This window comes from Phascolarctos cinereus, unplaced genomic scaffold, assembly GCF_003287225.1.
Source record: "Phascolarctos cinereus isolate Bilbo 61053 unplaced genomic scaffold, phaCin_HiC Scaffold_9;HRSCAF=440, whole genome shotgun sequence".
Classification (NCBI taxonomy): domain Eukaryota; kingdom Metazoa; phylum Chordata; class Mammalia; order Diprotodontia; family Phascolarctidae; genus Phascolarctos; species Phascolarctos cinereus.
In genome coordinates, this window is record NW_027556402.1 from 23,013,471 (window position 1) to 23,035,116 (window position 21,646).

The window sequence follows — 21,646 nt, forward strand, 5'->3', positions numbered from 1 at the left end:
GGGTAGGGAATACAATAGCATTCTATATTAAGAATATATTAATTTGAGGAAAGGAAGTAATTGGGAGTGAGGTGTGGTAGAGGTGAGGCAGGGAAAGCATGGTGAAGAATATGTAAAGATCATCAAAGGCAGAAAGGTAGTGTTATCATGGGATTATACTAAAGACCACCTAGACAGAAAGAGGAAATCAATGAGGAGTCTTAAAAAAAAGTCACGAGTCGAGCATGGAAGCATAATCTAATACTGTTGGAAGACTTTGATTATTGGACATTTGCTAGAACCTTCTTTCTCCCCAAGGCAAAATAGCTAGTAACTTTTTGATTTGCATAAATGATAAATTTATCCTTCAAACAGTGGAGGAAGCAATAAGAACAAATTCTATTCTGGGTGTACTCCATCAATAAGGAGGAAGTGGTTGTTGGGATTCTTGAGGGGACGTGACCACTACGTTTTATCATCCACAATATGAGAGAAAAGCAAGGCATTCTGGTATCATCTGCCCTACATTTGGGGAGACCTAATTTGAAAGGAAAGGTGGCTAAAGGTAGGCTAAAATTCACTCAGGGAAGTTGGTCAAGGAGAGGTAGGACATTCTCAAAAACAATATTCAAAGACAGGAATAAAAACAATTTTGGCGAGCAGAAGAGTGAGGATTGTCAGAAGCCACTGATATGGGTGCCTGAGAGGCTCGTCGGCTTAGATTTTTACAGGATTGTACGTGGTTTTTAAGACTATGATAAACAAGTCACTGAACAGCTAGGGAGCTTATTCGTCAGATTTATATGTGTGCATGCGTGAGAATAAATGTGCTTGAATGTGCATGTGTGTATATCTATGTAGAGATATAGACATGTGCCCATATGTAGTATGTATGTGGTGTGTGTGTTTAGGATTAGAGCTTGGGTGTTCCTGAGCAGTGCTTTAGGGAAGAGGGTAAATAAAAAGGACTGAATTCTGGGTGTCTCACCTACCACAAATCTGCTATTTTGGCAAATCTACTCCCAGTTTTTCTAGCCATTCCTGTTTATGTCTCATCTCCTTGCCTCAGTTATCCTGTGTTGGCAGATGTCACTAGGCAAGCCCATTACTCCGATTCCTACTAAATTGGAAAAAGAAGATGGGGTGGTGACATTAAGAAAGGAAAAGATAACTTCTAGTCAGGTTCTTTGCTCCATTTTTTTTTTCAATAAAGAAGGGTAAGGCTCAGTGGAGGAGGCAGAGGGGAAATTTCTAGAGTCATTAAAACATCGTGTTAAAACATCAAAACAGTTTATTTTTAAAAAGATAAAGCACAATCTGACCTTATTAAGAATCTTCAGTAGTTCCCAGTTGCCTCAGGGATAAAATGTAAACTTCTCTAAAATGTAAACTTTGAAGCCTTTCCCAGTCATGCACCAGCATTGTTTTCCAGCCTTGTTTCATGTTACTCTCTTTTGCCCACACTGTTCCAGCCCAGCTGGCTTGCTTATTGTCTCCCAAACTCAATGTTCTGTCACCTTTCACCTTTGCCCAGGCTGTCCCAAATGCCTGGAATGCTCTCCTTCCCTCCCTCCCTTCTTCCTTCCTTCCTTCCTTTTTTCCTTCCTTCCTCCTTCCCTTCTGTTCCTTCCTTCTTTCCCCCTCCCTCTTTCTCTTCTTTCCTCCCTCCCTCCTTCCTTCTTGTTCCTCCCTCCCTTCCTTCCTTCCTCCCTCTCTCCCTTCTGTTCCTTCTTTCCCCCCTCCCTCTTTCTCTTCTTTCCTTCCTTCCTTCTTTCCTCCCTCCTTCCTTCTGTTCCTCCCTTCCTTCCTTCACTTTCCCTCTCTTCCTTCCTCCTTCCCTTCTTTTCTTTATTTTTCCTTCATTCCTTCTTCCCTCCCTCCATCTTTCTTTCCTTCTATTTCTTCCTTCCTTCATCTTTCCCTGCTTCCTTCCTTCCTTCTATCCTTCCTCTCTCCCTCCCTCCCTCCTTCTTGCTAGAACCCTTAGCTTCATGGTCCTTTTCAAGGTTAACACTTCCTCTCTCAAGTTATATTGTATTTCTCTATCTTATTTTAATGTTGTATCCTCCCCGTAGGAAGAATGTAATCTCCTTGAGTCATGAACTGGCTTTTATTTTGTCTTCCTTGCCCCTGTGCCTGGGACAATGTCTTGTACAAAATATGTGCTTACTAAATGCTGGTTAAATGAACGAATGAAGATTTCCAATGCTCTAAGCTATTCGTTTCTCCTGTCAATTCTAGGATCGAAGTCAGCCAGAAGTCATTGACAAATACTTCCACGATGTGCCTTTTGATGCACACTTTGCTTCTGATTTATCTGATTTCCACATGGTCAGTAGCATGCCAGGTGTGGACGGATTTACTCTGAAAGTTGATGCACTTTATAAGGTAGGCTTTATGAGAAATAACACAGCAGAGAGCTCGGTTTCTTTTAAACGCCACAGAGAGGACCAGGATTGACTCTGAACTTTCTTTATCTTTTTATAATGTCTTTGAGGAAGATTAAGAGCTCACCTACTGCAGTGCCTCATTATTATATGCAAGTGACCCTGGGCCCCCCAAGGCACAAGCTTCTGCAAGTTCTGCCAAGCTGGAAAAGCTTCAGATATGGGTCCGGGCACAGACTCTGCCTGATGGCTAGCCTGACCACTTATGGAGAGTCACAACATCTCCAGGTTGGCCTCCAGAAGATGAACTTTTTTGGTCTCAGCTATTCACGAAACCATCTACTGAGCCAAAATGATTACACAGCATAGTGGAAGCAGACGGCTCCCATTCCCAGCCCTTCCATTCATTAGCTATACAACTTTGGGCAAGTCACAATCCATCTAGTCTTCAGAATCATCCTCTGTAAAATGAAGAAGTCAAGCTAGAGGTCTCTAAGGCACCCCCCCTGCTCCAACATTCAATGGTATTTCAGTTACCTGAGTCATTGCCTTCAGTTGCATCAAGGCTGGGTACCTAGGATTCTTTTTTTGTTTCCAGCCTATATTGAGTCAGGCCCTGGGCTGGGTCAGCCAATCTTCATAGCCAGTTCTCTAGATGTGTGAATGAGTCAGGGTTATCTCTCAAGGGAATTGGTGCACACTTTGTGGTGCCGTGGACATCACACAGGCATTAGAATGACGGAGACAGCTGGTGTGTGAGGAACGTATATGATCCTCCAGTGCCAAATTCCAATTTCCCAATTTTGAATACTAATCCCAAATCTCACATTTCTGGGCTTTGTATCACATCTGACGTGTGTGTGAGAAGGGGAGTAAGGGCAGTTGAGAGGGGAATAAAAGTCTTGTCACTGTGCCGCATGGGATGATCCATCTCATGTACTATGCATATGATAAGGTGTGCAGTAAATATTTGAATGAACATGTCTTTTGGGGGCAGCTAGGTGGTGCAGTGGGTAGAGCACAGGGCGTAAAGTCAGGAAGACCTGCATTCAAATCCAGCCTCAGCCATTAGCTGTGTGACCGTGGGCACAATATCTGCCTCAGTTTCCTTACCTGCACAATGAGAATAATAATAACACCTCTCCCAGGATTTTTGTGAGGATCAAATGAGATACTGAAGAATTGACCAAGAAATTGATATAAAGGGTGTTATAAAGAGATAAACGACCAGAAAAGAAGGTGGCCTAGCCACACAGTGAGAGTGAATACTAACCGGTAGGCAACTCGTCTGCGTTACTGGTCTAGCTGCAACATAAAGCGGGCTTAGAGGAAGGTTCATAGCGCAGTGGGAGGACCCCTAAAAAGGGCTGATGGGAGGATGGACAACAACCTCACAGGGTATGGATGGGACAGGAGAGGGCACCTCCATCAGTGAAGTCATTGCTCCATCCGGTGATTGAAGTATGCTTGATTTGAAACAACTACTAGTTCAGAAATGGAATATGGAAATTTTAGTTTACGTAACTTATTTTAGTTGGGTTCAGTCATTTTTTAGAGCATTATTTTGGAAGTGCCAAGAAATTTTTGTATTCTAAAATATGTGCTGTGTCGTCATGGTTTCTCAAATCTAAAATTGTTTTTTGAAAAAAAAATCATTTCTGTATGAACAAAATGTAAAGATAATGTAGTAATTATGCATTGAGATACAATAGAATAACGATCATAAGAAGATGTAGACTCCACCAAGGTCCTACTGTAATGTTTCATTAGGTTGGCAAGATGGCCCTAGGTTTCCCAGCGCAATGCCAGTGTGCGTCAGTGTCAACACTAAGGTTTTCTTCCGTTGGAGAAGTGTCAGGTGTTGTCACAGCAATGAACCATCTGCTGTCTGAGCAGGATTTGGAGATCAGGGATTTAAAGCTGAAATGGGCCTTAAAGATCATCAAGTCCAAACCCCCTCATTTTACAGATGAGGAAACTGAGGCCCAGAGATTGTTAGTGGTTTTCCCAGAGTGATGATGCAGGATTCAAACCCAGGTCTTCCTGGCACCAAGCCCTACATTCTCTTTACTTCACCATGCAGCATCTCCAGGTAGATTGCAGGATGATGATATTTTTAGCCACAGCAACTTTTCCTATCTCATCCAGATTGGAAGTGCAGCCACCACTCATAGACTGCATCCCTCTGCTGATGGGCAAGGGAGCTTTGTTTGACCTGCTCTGTTTCCAACCTGGGACTGTTCACTGCTCTTTAGACAACTTGGTGCCTGGGCTTCTGGGCACTCACCATATTGACGCCAGATTAGTGCACACACACTCAATTGGCTTAGCCCCTCTGCAGCTCAAAGCTCCAGAGCCATAGCCTTTCTAGGAGGGTGGATTATAAGAATGCACCCCCCCCATCCCCATCCCTAGCCATGGCAGCTTTCAAGTAGTATCTAGAAGTACATAAAATAATTGACAAAATCACTGGTCTTTGAAGTGACGAAGCAAATCTTATAAATGCAAAAAAAAATTTAGGGAAAAAAACTATTTCTACTAATAACTATAAATTCAGAAAAAATTGATATTAGGGCCTAAGGTAGGGCCCAGGCTCTTTGATCCACAGTTCCATAAATAATTGTAAAAGACCATCACCGTTATTATTGTTTTTCTTCCAGCTATTATCTGTTTTACTATTTTATCTATATTCTGTTATCTTTTATACCATTATCGAATATTTTTATCTATTATCCCACTTTCTCTGCAGCTCAAGCTCCTCCTTCACTTCCATTGAAATGAGCTCTTTGTTCTTTTCTCCTTTCAGGTGGAAGCAGGCCACCAGTGGTATCTCCAGGTCATCTACATCATTGGGCCCGACACCGTCTCCGGGCCACGCGTGCAGCGGTCTCTCACCTCCGCGGTGGGGCGCAGCCGCAGGGACTTGGTGGACCACACGGGCCGCCTGACCCTCGATGATTCCCTCATCTATGACAATGAAGGGGACCAGGTCAAGAACGGTACCAACATGAAATCGCTGAACCTGGAGACGCAAGAGTCGGCCGTGGCCGCTTCTCTGTCCCAAACTGGAGCGTCGATCGGGAGCGCCCTTGCCGCAGTCATGCTCCTGCTGCTGGTGCTCTTGGTGGCTTATCTCATCACCAGAAAATGCCAAAAACAGCAGAAGAAAAGAGCTCCAGAGGATACCTTGGAGGAATACCCTCTGAACACCAAGATAGAAATATCCAAGAGAAACCCCGACAGGCTGGAAAAGAACATGAACAGACAATACTGCACCGTGCGAAACATCAACCTCTTGAGTGACAACGACGGGGCCTACAACTTCAAAGGCGTTACAGTCAAAAGAGTCAATCTGGAAGTCAGAGTTTGTAACAATTTACAAGATGGAACTGAAGTTTGATGGCAGTGACCCATCTGTATTTTTTTTAAGAATCTTTTTATAAATGATAAAAAATAATAATAATAATAATAATAATGAAAGGTTACTGGTATTTTTATAATCCTGTGGAAAAAGGGAAAACTATAGCTTTGAGTGGTGGCCTGCACTATATCACATGCTTCAACTCACAGCTGAGCTACCTCATCCAGGGAAGGACCGAGGGAGGCCCTCAGGACAGGAAACATGGAGTAGGTGGTGTTTCTGTGGGTGTCCACATTCAGTTTTTTTCAACATCAGCAAATGAATCTTTTTATCACGGTGGTCTTGGGAGACTGGGACTTCATCTGTAAGTTGATGGGGATATGATGATTTAGAAAAAGAAAGCAGTGTGGTACGATGGGAAAAGCATTGGATTTGGAGCTTGGAAGATTGGGGTTCAGATCCTGGTTCTGCCATTAACACACTGTACAACTTTAAGAAAGTGATTTCATTTCTCTAGGTCTCCATTTCTGTAAAATGAAGGAGTCAGACTAGATAGTTCCAGTGGTACCTTTCAGCTCCCAATCCTATGTTCTGTTTTTGCCTTCTGTTCCCTTTGCCTTTCCTAAGCCCTTGGTTGACCTAGCCTGGATCCCATGCACTCTCATTGGGATTTTTTGTTATTTGTTTGTTTCTAAGCACGATTACCATTTAATAACCGCTGTTCATACTTTACACGGACAGTGCACTTTTCTCTAAGGAGTTTCCAAATGCTTCTGAGCACTTTTCCCCAGCCCTCATAAGAAGACTTCAGGCTTCCCTTGGCAGCTAGCAGGCATAGGTAAGTGCTCATTTTATAGTGCAGAAAATTGAGATCTGGAAAAATTGAAGGCTTGACTAGCATCTCGGAGCAAGTCACTGTTTGTTCGTTTACCCCAGAATGAGTGAGATCAGAGTTTTCCTTTCCTGACTCCCGTGCTATCCCAATGCTATCCAGAGAGATGCATCAATGCATATGTAAAGGGATGCATCTGTGCAGCAAGCCCTTCTTTGTCAAATCACTGCATGCTTTCCCATTCAACAGCAGTCCACATAGTCATGGATGCACGTTAGACTTGAGTCTTTCCTAGAAAACCCGCCACGATATCTGGCTCTCCCAGGTTTTACATACCCACCACCTGATAGTAGAATACCTTGTGTTCATACTTGCTGTGGATTTTAGAGTTACTAGTATTTCAGGAAATGTATGTGTTATATTTAACTAGGGCAAATTACAGAAAAGCCAAGGAGAAAATCCAACTAGAATTGAGTAGAGGACAGCTGGGTGCTTCCTGTTTCCTTTTGCTATGTCCATCTGCCTTCCCTTGGCATCTTCCTGACAAAGTAAGTCAGGCATTCCTTTTAGGGGTTTCTTATCTGGTAGCTCAGGTGCATGATTTGGCCATATCTGTTCATGGTGAAGTCACGAATACGTGGTTAATATAATGCTATGGCCAGAGGTCAGTTTTAACTACTACTGTAGGTGCATCATATGCTTGGCTTGCCTTTTTTTTTTTTAATCTTTGACGTAGCCTTACTGGCATATAAATAAGCATGTGTGCCAGAGGCAACTTTGAATTAGAGACGACATACTTATCCAGGTTTAGAAGTATGAGAGCAACTGTCCCTTGATGCATGACTTCTCACAAGCACGTCTTAGAGCACTGGTGATCATATGTGTAGCTGGAAGACCCCAGCTATGGGTGAACCTTCAGATGTAGCTGTGCCATGCTAGTGGTACTGTACCAAAAGCGTTAGTAAGAAATAACCATGAAAGGCTTTTAGGCATCTAGGGAAATGGGGAGGAAACAAAACTAACCACTAACATGTGTTATTAAGAAGGCAAGTAGAAGATGCTTTTCTCCATAGATGATGGAATCATTTTGCAGCTGAGCAAAGACAGACGGCGTCAGCTAGCTGATATGACAGCAGCACCAATGAGGGATGAGCAGAAAGCGAACCCTGGTCTGTCTGTTGGCAGCTGGAGTTAGGATTATGGATCAGGTCCCGATATCTCCCATGCCTATATTCTTCAGTAAATTACATGTGCATGGGAAAGAGGAGACCAAAAGATCTTGGCATCCATATCTAACGTCTGAGATATTGATAACACTCTCTATGCTTCGCTTTCATGTAACAACTTTTTGTGACCATGCATTTATTAAGCACCTACTGTATAGCTGAAATGTGCTAGCTGCTGGAGTGGAGATTATCTTGGTGAAAAGAAACTTCTCCCCCTTAAATATCCCTATCTGCCTTCTTCCCACTGCGCACTCAACTGAAGGCTACGGCTTCCTCTATTCCATGGACACACTGAATGTAAAGTGTTAAGACATGCGGAAATGAGATTTTTCTTATTTGGTTCACCACTGTCAGCGTTTTTTTTTTTTTATGCACTTGGGATTTGATGATCTTCATCATGCAACTGATGAAGTTCATGGTATTTGATTTCAGCTGGCTCTATGCCCTCATCTTCTCTTTACCGTGATGGACATCTCTCTGTATTTCACCATGCAGGTTAGGAGGAATAAAGAACCATCTGCGCTTTGTTCTTTCCCATGTATGTTACAGTGCTAGCTTCCAAAAGGAAGAGGGCAATCCTTTGCCCTGGTTATCCTTTGCTGTCCTTTTGCTGAATTGTGTAAACATTGGACGACTCATATAGATTCTCGTTGGGAGCAAGACAGTTGCTGACACTTTCTTATGTACTTAGTTCTGGAGTTCTCTGTCTCCGTGTTTGGAAGTTGATCTTCCTACCATGATTGTTATTCAGAGTATTACCCTGTCACCCACACCCCTGATCTGATGGTGTAACCCATTTGTGGTGCTGTCTTCCTGATTTCTTGAATCTCTTATGATTTTTGTATTTTCATTGCTAATCTATGTGGTACAGATTTCTGATTTCTCCAACAGCACATGCCATAATATGGATTTTTTATTAATAAATGGCATTTTGGTTGCTTCTTTGCTATATGTTCTCCTTTTATTTATCTCAGTAATATATCAGTTCTTAATTCAGAGGGAAAGGGTTTGGAGAGACTTTTGAAAACTGGCCTCCTGGAAAGAACTCTTGGAGAGAAGAGCCCATTTTCATGGCATCATGATGGGGGCTTGGAGCTAATTCATACTCAGACTCCTAGCAGTAAATAAAGTATGAAGTTAATATGAAGTAAATAAAATGAAAGGAGCATTCACTGACTCAAGTTAGAGGACTGGAGTTCAAATTGTGTCTCTGATGCATGCTACCTATATGACCTTGGGCAAGTCATTTAATCTTCCTTGGCCTCATTTTCTGCACCTAGGGGGCTGGACCAGATCATCTCTAAGGGCCCTTATCCTATGACCTTCTTTAGCACCCTATTAGCCCAAAATATAAGGAAAGTCTGAATGCTTAAAATCATCTATGTACTTTATCAATTTTCAATGAACCCTTAAGTACAAACAATTATGTACATACTCTTTGACTCAATGATAGCACTACCAGGCTTCAACCCCAAAGAGATAAAAGAAAGAGGAAAAGAACCCTCAAGTACAAAAATTATTTTTATAGTTTGCCCATCATTTTTGTTACTAATAATAACTCACAACTACATCACACTTTAAAGTGTACAAAGCATTTTCTTCACAAAAAAACCCAGTGAGAGAGGTAGTACAGGCATTATTGTTGCCCATTTCATAAATAAAGAAATTGAGGTTGAATCGAATTGCAGGGGATCACACAGCTGGTGGTAGAGTTGGGGTTTGAACCAAGGACTAGGACCCATTGTCCAAAGATCTTTCCACTACTCCATACTACTTCTCCCCAAATTGAAACCCTCCTTATCCTGTTGTTTTTCCTTTTCCCAAAATGTGTTCATTAACTCAAGGATTCGTGAAGGTTGATCCTAGCCTCGGTGCTGATTCTCCTTTCTTTCTCGGGAGATAAAATAGTTTGGGTAAAGAAGGGTCTCTGCCAAGGACAAATATATCACAGAGCTCCAGGACTGCCTGTGTCCATCATCAAAGAACAACAGCAAATCCTTCTACAATGGTCGGGTTAGAAACCTCCATCCCAGTTATAAACAAGAGTAGGCTTAGATTTCTTAGGTGAATCAGCCGAAGTGTAAACTAGGGTTCAAACAAATCTTTAATCAGTTTGGGAGGAGTGAGTAGCCATGATCATCGGATGAAGATATACAATGCATGAAGTGTCTCTCCACTGACCAAAAGAATCAGACTTGGCTGGTGGTTCAAATAATAGTGAAGATTCCAGCTCTGTACTGTTATGAGAAATAAAGATGTGACAAAGTTTTCCAAAGTGTATTTAAATCCATGCTACTTTTTCAAATGCTGTAACTGGTTACTTTTGGTGCTAGGCAAGAATATGAAGACAGAAGCCTGTTTACGTTGGCGTGACATGACTGGCTCGCGGGATGCACGTCATAATTCTTTCTTCACCTTTGAGCTCTTGGCAACCTTGTTACAGCTCTTGGCTTTGTCTACGTATGAGAGGCTCACTACCAGTACTACACAATTCAAATCCATTGCAAATAATCCAGCCTTCCTTGGCCCCAGTTAAGAACTCAATGGTCCCAAGACATAAATTCTAAGGACAGCATTACAATGAGGCTTCCACGTGTGCTATTAAAAAAAGAAATACATGCAAGAGTATGTGTCCCTTCGTGCATAAATTCACAAGTCTTTGAAGTAGCTTAGGTTTCTCCATTGCCTATAAATGTAAAAGAAGTTAACTTACAAAGTGTAATCAATGCCAGAATAACATCATTAGACTGTGATTATCTATATTCCTAAAGCCTTTAGGTGATTAGCATTAATGAGACTTCAAAGGGCTCTAAGCTAATTGATACTGAAAGACTGACAAGATTACTATAGACTTCTGAATGACCTGAATTAGCCCAAATGTTGTCTCCTTAATTTTTTCCCTTACAGAAAAATGACCTGTGTTAGAAACTGATCAAGCTTGATATTTAAACCTCCCCACCCAGATGCCAGATGTTCCACTAGGGGAATATTACTCTAATGAACATTTTTTTCAGTTTCTTATTTTCACATTTGGGAAGGGTGAGGAAGAGTTTTTTATTTCTATAGGATCTAAGAGTTTGGGAGTCTTAAGACATAAAGTCCAAGGAGAGCTTTACAGTGAAGCTCTAGTATGCTTAATGGATGTCATTACAGATTGGGAAAGGAATCTTGTGAGTATGAGAATATTGCCTCGAGTATCTCAGAGATGGAAGGGACCTCAGAGGTCATTTAGTCCAAACTAAGTGAAGAAGCAAGGTCATAGTTGTTAGACCATCCTGGTTCTTGTCTTCTCTGTAGGTGGGTTGATGAGTGTTATGCTCACAATAAAAAAAGAACCTTTTAAGTGAATAAAAAGGAATGCCCTCTATGCCTCTAAAGCAGTGATCTCTGCTTTCCCCTCACACTGATGGGAAATTCCAAAGCAGCCCATTCTACTTATTCACTCTGGGTATTCGAAACATTTTCCTTAAATCAAGTTGAAATTTACCCACTGCCATTGGCTCTTCTCTTTGGGGTCAAGCAAGTGTGATTGCTCTTCCATGTGGTATCATTTCAAATGCTTAAAGACAGCCATATGTATGTTAACTCATTTGATCCTCACAATACCCCTATAAGAGGAGTACTAGAGGTATGATTTGTCCCCATTTTACAGATGAGGAAACTGTGATTTATCCAGGGTCATATAGCTAGCATATGTCTGACGATGTCTAGCAGAATTTAAACCTAGATTTTCCTGACTCTAATTCCTATACTGTATCTACTAGACCACACTGAGCCTCAAACAACGAAAAAATGCACAGTATACCTCAGTAGTCTCCAAAGAGGAAGCTCAATGGATATCTATCTACCAATCTACCAACTGGAGGACGGAAAGAAGGATTGCAACCCTTCCTTACCCCCATAGCCAATTGTGGGTCTTGTCTCTAACTTACTCATTTCTCTCTGTCTCTGTCTCTGTCTCTGTTTCTGTCTCTGTCTCTCTGTCTCTTTCTGTCTCTGTCTCTCTATCTCTCTTTGCCTCCCTCTCTTCCTTTCTCCCTCCCTCCCTCTCTCTCCCTCTCCTATAAAAATGCTCATTCTGAGCTGGCCTTTGCAAGGCAGTTATACCCTAACTTGGGCACCCATTGTAGCAACAGTCTTTGGCAGTTGATTGGATATGGGGTATGAGAGAGAACAGGGAGTTGAGGATGACCCCTAGGTTGCAAACCTGTGTGACTAGGGGGATGGTGCTACCCTCAAAAGTAACAGGGGAGTTAGAAAGAAGGAAGGGTTGATGTTCAAGACAGAGAGCCCCAAATGACACATTCTCCTTTCCTCTGGTAACCTCTCTTTGGGGTGGCTAGGTGGCACAGTGCGTAGAGTATGGGCCTGGAGTCAGGAAGACTCATCTTCCTGAATTCAAATCTGGCGTCAGACACTCACTTGCTGTGTGACCCTGGGCAAGTCACTTCACCCTGTTTGCCTCAGTTTCCTCATCTGTAAAATGAGCAGGAGAAGGAAATGGCAAACCACTGCAGTATCTTTGCCAAGAAAACCCCAAATGGGGTCATGAAGAGTTGGACATGACTGAAACGACTGAACCACAAACCTCATTTTCCCCCAGGACCTATGCAATCATCAGTGTAAGAAAGATAGTTCTTTTAAAAAGAAAGCTATTTGAGACGTTCCTGAATAACAGTGTCTCACAAAGCTGAGCAAAGCATTTGACTTAAAAATATCCCATACAACAGAAAGATAAGAAAGGAAAATAGCTACAATTATTTAGAAAGACTAAGCATTGAAACATTATTTCAGGTTTCTAGACCTTTTAAAAGAAACTACATAAAAGAGCAATCATCAAGAGTCAAAAATATTTAGTGGGATCTTAAAGAATGAAGACAAGGGAGGCAGTGAGGTGGCACAGCAGATGTAGCACCGGCCCTGAAGTCAGGAGGACTTGAGTTCAAATCCAACCTCAGACCAAACACTTGACACTTACTATCCGTGCGACCCTGGGCAAGTCACTTAACCCCAATTGCCTAAAAAAAAAAAAAAAAAAGAGAATAAACACAAAGGAAGAAGGAAGAACTGAATTAATGTAGACTAAATCCCATGTTCCCTTATTAGTGAACTATCTTCGGTTGGGGAATACAGGAAGTTTAAGAAGAGAGAGAGGAGGCAAGAGACAGAGAGGAGCTAGATATGAAATAAGGGTAATAATCATGGTGGGGCCCTCATCTACCAACATGATTGGGAATGAGAGAGTGAGACGCAAAGGGAGTACCTCACCTATAATTTCCCTTACTGGGTTTTCCCTATATATATTATCTCATTTGAGACTTTTAACAAACCTGTGAAGTCAGTATTGTCCTCATTTTGCAGAAGAGGAAACTGAGACTTGTTAAATGACTTTGCCAGGCTTACACAACTATTGGTTGTCCAGGGTCCAGATTGGAAGAAGTTTCTCTCCTGACTTCCAGATTCTGCTCTTTTGGAATTATACTGATTTTTACAGCTGTGGAAACCAAAGCTCAGAGATATGAAGCTCTTTGCCTACATTTAGCCAGTAAATGTCAAGTTAGTACTGCCCCATCTTCTGAGTTTAAGTTCAGAACTATTTCTATTAAATTCTATTCATCTCCCTCAAAGAATGTTAGTTGCAGTTAAAATCCCACCTTCTATGTCTTTCCCTTTCCCCCTTAATTCTAGAGCCTTCACTTAATGGAAAAAAAATGTGAAGAAAGGCAGCCTCATAATACAAGATTTCAAACTGTATTACAAAGTGTTAAAGCAATCTGGTACTAGCTATGAAATAAAGTGGTGGGCTGGTGGAATAGATGAGCTACACAATAAACAGAAACAGATGACCATAGTAATCTCGTGTTTGATAAACCCAAAGATCCAAGCTTTTGGGTCAAGAATTTAGTGTTTGACCAAAATTGCTGGAAAAACTGGAAAGCAGTTTGGCAGAAACTAGGCTTAGACCAACACCTCATAACTATATGTCAATATAAGGTTAAAATGGATACATGATTTAGACATAAAGGGAGATATCATAAGCAAACTAGAGGAGCAGGAAAAAATTTATCTGTTAGATCGATGGTTAAAGGAAGAATTTAGGATCAAACAAGAGAGAAGATCACAAGAAGTAAAATGGATAATTCTGATTAGATGAAATCAAAAAGGTTTTGTAAAAGAAAACTAATGCAGCCAAAATTAGAAGGAAAGCAGGAAACAGGAAAAAATTGTAGCATGTTTCTTTGATAAAGGCCTCATTTCTCAAATATATAGGGAACTGAGCCAAATTTATAAAAATAAGAGCCATTCCTCAATTGATAAATAGTCAAGGATATGAATAGGCAGTTTTCAGAAGGAAAAAAATCAGTTATTAATAGTAACATGAAAAATATTCTGAATCACTATTGATTAGAGAGATGCAAATGAAAATAACTCTGAGGTATCACCTCACACCTATCAGATTGGCTAACATGTTAGAAAAGGAAAATGACAAATGCTGGAGAGGATGTGGAAAAATAGGGACACTCATGTACCATTACTGGAGTTGTGAACTGGTCCAATCATTCTGGAGAACAGTTTGGAACTATGCCTAAAAATCTGTGCATACCCTTTGACCCAGCAATGCCACTACTAGTTCTACATCCCAAAGAGATCAAAGAAAAGGGAAAAGGACCTATTTGTAGAAAAATATTTATAGCTGCTCTTTTCATGGTGGTGAAGAATTGAAAACTGAGGGGATATCTATCAGTTGGGGAATGGCTTAACAAATTGTGGTATATAACAGTGATGGAATATTCTTGTGCAATAAGAAATGATGAGCAGGATGGTTTCAGAAAAACCTGTGAAGACATATATGAAGGGATACAAATTGAAGTGAGCAAAGCCAGAAGAACACTTTGCAAAATAATTGCAATATTGTAATGATGATAAACTGCGGAAGATGCTGCTACTTTAATTAATGCAATGATCCAAGACAATTCCAAATTCCATGATGAAAAGTGCTATCCACTTCCAGAGAGAACTGATGAACTCTTAATGCAGAGTGAAGCATACTTTTGTCACTTTAATTTTTTTTTTTGCAACATAACTAATACGGAAATGTTTTCCACGGCTGCCCACGTATACTCCATATCATATTGCTTGCCTTCTCAGTGGGTGGGGGAGGGGAGGAAAAGGGAGGGATTTGTAACTCAAAATTCTAAAAAATGAATGTTGAAATAAAGTATAATCATTTAAAAAATTCTAGTGCCTTCCCTCCGTTGATTTCTATTTTATCTTTATAGCTTGTTTGTACCTAATTTGCGGGTTGTCTTCTCCTTCAGATTGTAAGCCCCTTGAGGGCAGAGACAAGTCCTTTGCCTCTGTGTCCCCAGCACTGAGCACAGTGCCTGGCACACAGTAGGGGCTTGGAAATGTTTACTGACTTATCTGAGGACAGAGATCGTTTCACTCTGGACTTGAATCCCCAGCATCCAGCATGCAGCAGGTGCTACACGAAGCCTGAGATCTGATTACTTGCTAGATTGTTTGAGATGGTGCACAATGTCGCCGTAACGAGAGGTCCTGGGAAAGGCAAATAGGAGTGGCGGGGAGGGCAGGAAAGCAAGAGGAGGTGGTGGGCAGGGCCATCACCCGCAGGATGGGAGAGGCGCAGGTTCCTGGACGAGCAGGTGGAGCCTGAGGGGGACTGACTCGCGGAAGGGGAGGGGCACTGGCCCCAGCTGACTGACCAAGGCTGCCTCCCCGCCCGCCTCTGCTCCTGTCTCCTCCGCGCTCGCAGGTCCTGCTAGTGGCTTCCTGAGTCCCGTGGACGCTTCAAAGGGTAAGCGGGGGCTTGGAGGACTCTGGAGGAGCGCGGTGCCCGGGTCCGGGCTCTGGCCGCTGAAAGCTGCCCCCTTCTGCCCCTCGGGCTCCAGACCGCGGACTGGCTTCTCTCCTGGGAACCTCTACCTCTGGGAGTGCCAGGGGTTGGAAGGGATTGGGGGGGAAGGAAAATGGGGGGACTCCAAGTCACCCTGGGGTAAGAGGAGAGCCTCAGAGAACCGTAGAATTCTTTTCCTTTAGGAAGACTGCAAACTGGGTGGTCACCTCGCACGCATCCCAGACAGCTAGAGGATAGACGTGCTTGGCTGGAGGAAGACGAAAAGTCTTCAGTGTAGACGAAAGGATAAAAAAAAAAGAGGGGACTGTCAGTGGAAATTGGGAGATGAGACCTTTTTTTTCTTGGAGAAATTCAGTTTTAAAAAAAGTTGCAGAAAAATCAGAAATCAGCCACCCACCGTTTCCCTGTGAATTACTGAGTTGATGTTTATAACTTTGAGACTCAGAGTAATTGACGGCAGTTGGTGGTGTTTGGGGGACCTGTAGGAGAACCTCGGAGCTGGGTCCTGGAGAGGAATGGGCGGGGGCGAGGTCCAACAGCCCTTTGCGGTCCATAGTGGACTGGAAAAGGCTAGCCTCGAGGGATGTCATAGAAAGTAGTAGCTCTGCCCAGGAGATCACCAAAGGAAATGGGAGAGAAGCCTTCGCTGAGCCGCTGCCTGCCCCTCCTAGGCCACTGCGTCACCGCAGAAAACCCAGCCTGGAGAGGAAGGGAGTGGGAGACTTTAACAACAAAAAACTAAAGCCCTGCTGCACAAAACCTCCTTTTCTGACCCAGGCAGGTTGTGAAATAGGGGTGGAGGAGGAAGTAAAAGCACACTGTTTTCCCCCTGTTCCTGAGTTTACCAAGTACAAATATTTAACCAATTTCATTTAAAAAATGCATGTGACATTTGCCGTCTTGGAATTATCTGCCATAATTGGTTGGTGATAATAATTTAGACAGTAAAGCTTGCAAGATAAGCTTATGGTTTCAAAGTATTTCCATGTGGCTTAGTTATCCATTTGTGCATTAGTTCAACATTTATGAAATACCTACTATGTACTGTCACTATGCTGTGTGATGAGGGGGTCATCTAAGCCAACCCTCTCTTTTTACAGATGGGGAAACTGAGGCCCACTTTTTTGAGTGACTTGTCCACTGTCTCACAGATGGTTAAGTGTCAGAGCTGAGATTTGAGACCTTCAAATCTAGCACTTGACCTAACAGTTGAAAACTTTTATATAGTTACTTTTATATATATGTATACACATATATAAAAGGCAATTGGGGTTAAGTGAATTTCCCAGGGTCACACAGCTAGTAAGTATCAACCATTTGGTCTGAGGCTGGATTTGAACTCAGGTCCTCCTGATTCTAGGGCCAGTGCTCTATCCACTGTGCCACCTAGCTGCCCCTACCTTTTTATGTTTTTACCACTGACTCCTCATTCCTCTCTGTCTAGAGGAAAACAGGTGCTTTTTCTTTACCAAGTCTAACCTCTTCCCCTGGGCCCTTGGTCCCATCTTCTTCCACGTCTTTAAGAAGGACCTTGGTAGTCAATTTTTCTTTTTTTAATTTGCAGTCTCTCTGCTGTCTTCTTTGTTTGTGTTCATGACTCCCTTAGTCTTTCCCTCAACTCTGCTATCCCTACTACTTCAGTCCAATCTCTTTTCTTCCCTTAAAACGTAGCCTGGCTATTGTTATGGCATATGCCTATAATCCCTGCTCGTGGGGGAGGCTGAGGATGGTGGATGACTTGTTTTGGGTCTTTTGAGTCACAGTAGGGCTGAAATCAATTCTTTATCTGCACCAGTATAGTGGGCCCTCTGAGAGCTGGGGACCGCTAGGCTGCCTAAGAAGGGGCAAATTGAGCCAGGTTGGAAATGGAGCAGGTCAAAGTTCCCATGCTAATCAATCCTGGGATAGGACTTGTGAGTAGCTACTGAATTTCCAGTCTGGATGAGACAAGGAGACCAGTCTCCAAAAAAAAAAAAGTGGTTTTTTTTTGTTTCTTCTTTATCTCCACTTTTGACTTTCATGACACCACATTCCACTGCTGCTTTTCATACTTCTCTGGCCACTCTTCTGTCTCCATCCCTGCTCCTTTCATTCCTCCCACCACTTATGTTATCTCCTTGCTCTCTTATCTCTCTTTCTACTAATGTTGGCTGGCTCGCCTGAGCCTTCCTGCCTTGCTTCGTGTAAGCATGTCATCTTATCTCTCTTTCTTGAGGATCTCCCTCATTTTATCAGCTTCGGGGATCGTATCTGTGTGAATCACTCCCTGTCTCTATCTCTCTTCTGACTTCAAACCTGAATTTGTAGATGCCTCCTGAACATCTCATTGGTGGCTCAAACTCAGCTGTCCTATACTAAACACTGTCATTCCCCAAACCTATTTTTCCTCTAAAGTTTTTGATTTCCACCAATGGCATCACTCTTCTCCTAGTGACCTATATTAGCAGCCTCAGTGTCATCTCTGACTTTTCCTACTCATCTCCCACATGCAATATCATTAAGTCCTATCAATCCTATCTCTTTAATATCTCCTATAGCCATCATTTTTTTTTTCATTTCTATTGCCGCTGTTGAATTCAGGTTCTATTACTTAAACTAATGCAGTAATGTTCTAGCTCAGTATGACAAGTAAGACAAGAAAGTGTGTGGGGGGGAAGGGGACAGGTTATGAAGGCCTTTAAAAGCCAAATGTTGAGTCATTTTTCAGTCATGTCCAACTCTTCATTACCCCATATGGGATTTTCTTGGCAAAGATACTGGAGTGGTTTGCTCATTTCCTTCTCCAACTCATTTTACATTTAAGGAAACAAGGCAAACAGGATTGAGTGACTTGCCCAGGGTCACACAGCTAGTAAGCTATTGGAATTGATGGAATAGGAAGGTAATGTGGTCAGATATATACTTAAGGAGGAATAATTTAACAGCTGGGATGGAGAGAGACTTGAGGCAGGCAGATCCACCAACAGGCTATTGTAATAATCCATTAGAGTGGTGGTAGTGTCAGAGGAGAGAAGGGGACCTAATCAACAGAAGCTGGGAAGATAAAATTGACAGGACTGGGCACCCAGTTGGATGTGGAAGGGTGGAGGAGGTGAGAGAGCTGCCTCTAGCTCCAGCCTGCTCTTCCTCTGATCCATTCTACTGATTAAGCTTGGTCTTTTTATTCTGAGTGTCCAGCACAGTGCCTTGCACATAGTAGACACTTAGGATATAGAGGTTGGATTGGTTTAATCTTAATAAAGAGCTTATCAAATAATGCCACTCCTCTGCTCCTGGGGGTAGACAGGGCAATAATAATAATAACCTTTGAATGTATTTAGAATTTGCTAATCAAATGAGATTTCTGTAAAACACAGCATAGTGCCTGGCACATAGGAAGTACTTAACGAATGCTCGTTCCCTCTCATCCCTACTAAGTGTCTTCCACACAGCATCCCCGGGAGTTGGTAGCCCAAGGATTATTGTCTTCATGGTGGTTAAGTGGCTTGCTTCTGGTCACAGGACTAGTAAGTAGTTCCATGGCGGAATAAGAGTGCTTGTGTATGGTGTCAGACTTTTAATTGTTTCTGACTCTCTGTGACACCATTTGGGGTTTTCTTGGCAAAGATACTGGAGTGGTTTGCCATTTCCTTCTCTAGCCCATTTTACAGATGAGGAAAACCAGGCAAACAGGAGGAAGTTACTTGTGCAGGGTCACATAGCTAATAAGTGCCTGAGGCCAGATTTGAACTCAAAAAGGTGAGTCTTCCTGACTCTCGGACTAGTACTCTTTCCGCTACACCATCTAGCTGCCGAGTGTTTGGTTAGCGTTTAGACTAAAATTCTTTTAACCTTCCAATTCAAAACTTATTTTATGCAAAGGATTTGTAGTGCTGGTTTTTGTTAACTTTTGGGATGGGAGGTAGGGGCAGGAAGGGTATAATTAAACATCATTGGATGTTTAAAAATAGTTCCTGGACCAGGGAGAAAGTATTTTAATTTCTCAACCAGATCTGAAAATAACCCAGTAAGTGTATTTAAATAATGGATCCTCATGGGAAATATGCCTTGGATTCTTTGCCAGGACTCCTTCCAGGAATTGTTCTCTTTGTTAGCATGGTAAAAAGCTTCGCGAGATTTAGTATGGGGGGCATCCTTCTACTGAAAAATCTGACTTTTTTATGCTATGTCAAAGAAGAGAGGGATTGAGGGAGAAAACATGCCTATTGCATCATGAGAATTATTAATGGAGGTTTCTAAATCAAATCAGGAAACTATTGGTTAGGCCTCAAAGGAGGCAAAGTGAAGATAGCTGTGGCCTGAGCAGACCACATGGGGCTATTTGGTCTGAAATATGGGAAGAGAAGTCAAGGCTCAGCATAGTTTAATTGAATTTTATAGAAGAAGGAAAATTTGCAAAGTCCTCAAACTCAAGGATTACATCTTCTTTATCTTCTGTGCATGGGGCAGTTCTGCAATAAATGTTTTTGTGGAATGGCCAAAGAAATATATCAATAATTTAATATTTCAATTAAATGTTTTCTTTAGTCTTCTGAAAAATCCATTCGTTTTGTCTTCTGATTATTGGGTGGGTAAAGAGAAAAAGTTGACGTAGGGTTTAACCCATCTTGGAGTTATAGTATTTATACTTAATTTGTTGAGTTTCTCTTTTTCATAGGTGGGCAAGTCCTCAGCTTGAAGTGAAAGTGGGATATCATGGCATCAGTGTGGGTGAGTAAAGACCAAAGCATTTTTCATAGCTTAGATTTTCTGAGAACTTTGGCCAAAGCAACCCTTTTTTCCTGACCCTTCTTTCCACCGTTGCCTATCCAGATTAAAACAAAAAACAAAACTGGGAAGTCTGTAAGGAAGCCACTTTGGAATAATAAATCAAAAGTATTTCAAAGAAAACTAACCGTACACCAAAGCTCACAAAGAGAGTAATTTTCAAAGGAAAAGGAAAAAAAGCCCACTCTGTGAGATGGGCAGGAGGAAAGCAGGAATGGCTCATCAATTCAAGTTAATTAAGCATTTATCAAGCAAGTACCTACTCAGTTCCACAGGCTTTTTGCTAAATGGCACTCATACTCACTTTTATTTCTGTCCATCATGTCAGGAGAAAGAAATAGAAGGAAGAAAGGGAGTGGATGGATTAGAAATAGCAGAAAGTAGGGTTGGTTAAAAAAAAATAAAGGTAACAAGATAGAGAAGGAAGCCAAGGGGGAGAGGAACTAGTGAGAGGACAAGAGACATTGGAAAAGAAGGGGAACAGGAATGGAACAATTGTAAGGGAATACTGGCTTTACTGTAAGGCTCCAATATACAGAGCACTGGACTTGGAATCTGGAAATCTGTTTACCCTGATACTGATCATGAGCAAGTCACTTCACTCCTCTGAGCCTCAGTTTCCTCATCTGTAAAATGGAGCTAATGACATTGGCACTATGTACTTCATGAGGTTTTTTTCAAGGACAGCACTTGATAGACCTTAAAGCACTGTGTAAATGTGAATTATTATTATTATTATAAATTAGAATGTTGAGGATAAAGTGCCACATGTCAAAGATTTTTTATTGGATTCTGCCCTCATCTGTCCCCTCCTCATCCCTCTTAAACTAGAGTTGGTAAGGTTCAGGTGATGGAGCATAGCAAATTTTGTCGCATTCACCAGTTCCCTTAGTTGCACCTGTAAAGTAGTTGAACACAAGTGAAATTGTTTCTAATTTCCTTAATTAAATGTATATCTGTAGTTGGTAGGATAGTAACACTACCAGAACACTTCTATAATTACTGTCATGGAAAAGACCAATGCAGGTCAAATTGTGAAGCAGAGAAAGTTTATATTCAGGGCTTCCACTTCGTTCATGCCCACCTGGATATCCACCCTTGGGGTCTACTCTCCTTGTCTGAATTATTTTGATCCCTAAACACCCAGGTTGAATCATAACCGAGTGGCTTTTGCCCTTTCTTTCCCTCAGATGAATTTTACCTGTCCTGTATCAC

The 21,646-nt window shown here is 41.9% G+C and overlaps 2 protein-coding genes across 2 annotated transcripts in view; both read left to right on the forward strand.

Annotated features, from left to right (window-relative positions):
• FRAS1 (Fraser extracellular matrix complex subunit 1) overlaps positions 1–8,732 on the forward strand; it is a 479,438-nt gene extending 470,706 nt beyond the window's left edge. Inside the window, 2 exon segments of the mRNA XM_020988371.2 lie at positions 2,221–2,367; positions 5,173–8,732. Of these exon segments, the coding sequence (XP_020844030.1) occupies positions 2,221–2,367; positions 5,173–5,766 (741 nt within the window). The 3' untranslated portion in view covers positions 5,767–8,732.
• Positions 8,733–15,497: 6,765 nt separating this feature from the next.
• Positions 15,498–21,646, forward strand: part of ANXA3 (annexin A3) — a 48,405-nt gene continuing 42,256 nt past the window's right edge. Inside the window, exons 1-2 of the mRNA XM_020988370.2 lie at positions 15,498–15,604; positions 20,322–20,374. Of these exons, the coding sequence (XP_020844029.1) occupies positions 20,360–20,374 (15 nt within the window). The 5' untranslated portion in view covers positions 15,498–15,604; positions 20,322–20,359. The remainder of the gene's footprint in view (positions 15,605–20,321; positions 20,375–21,646) is intronic.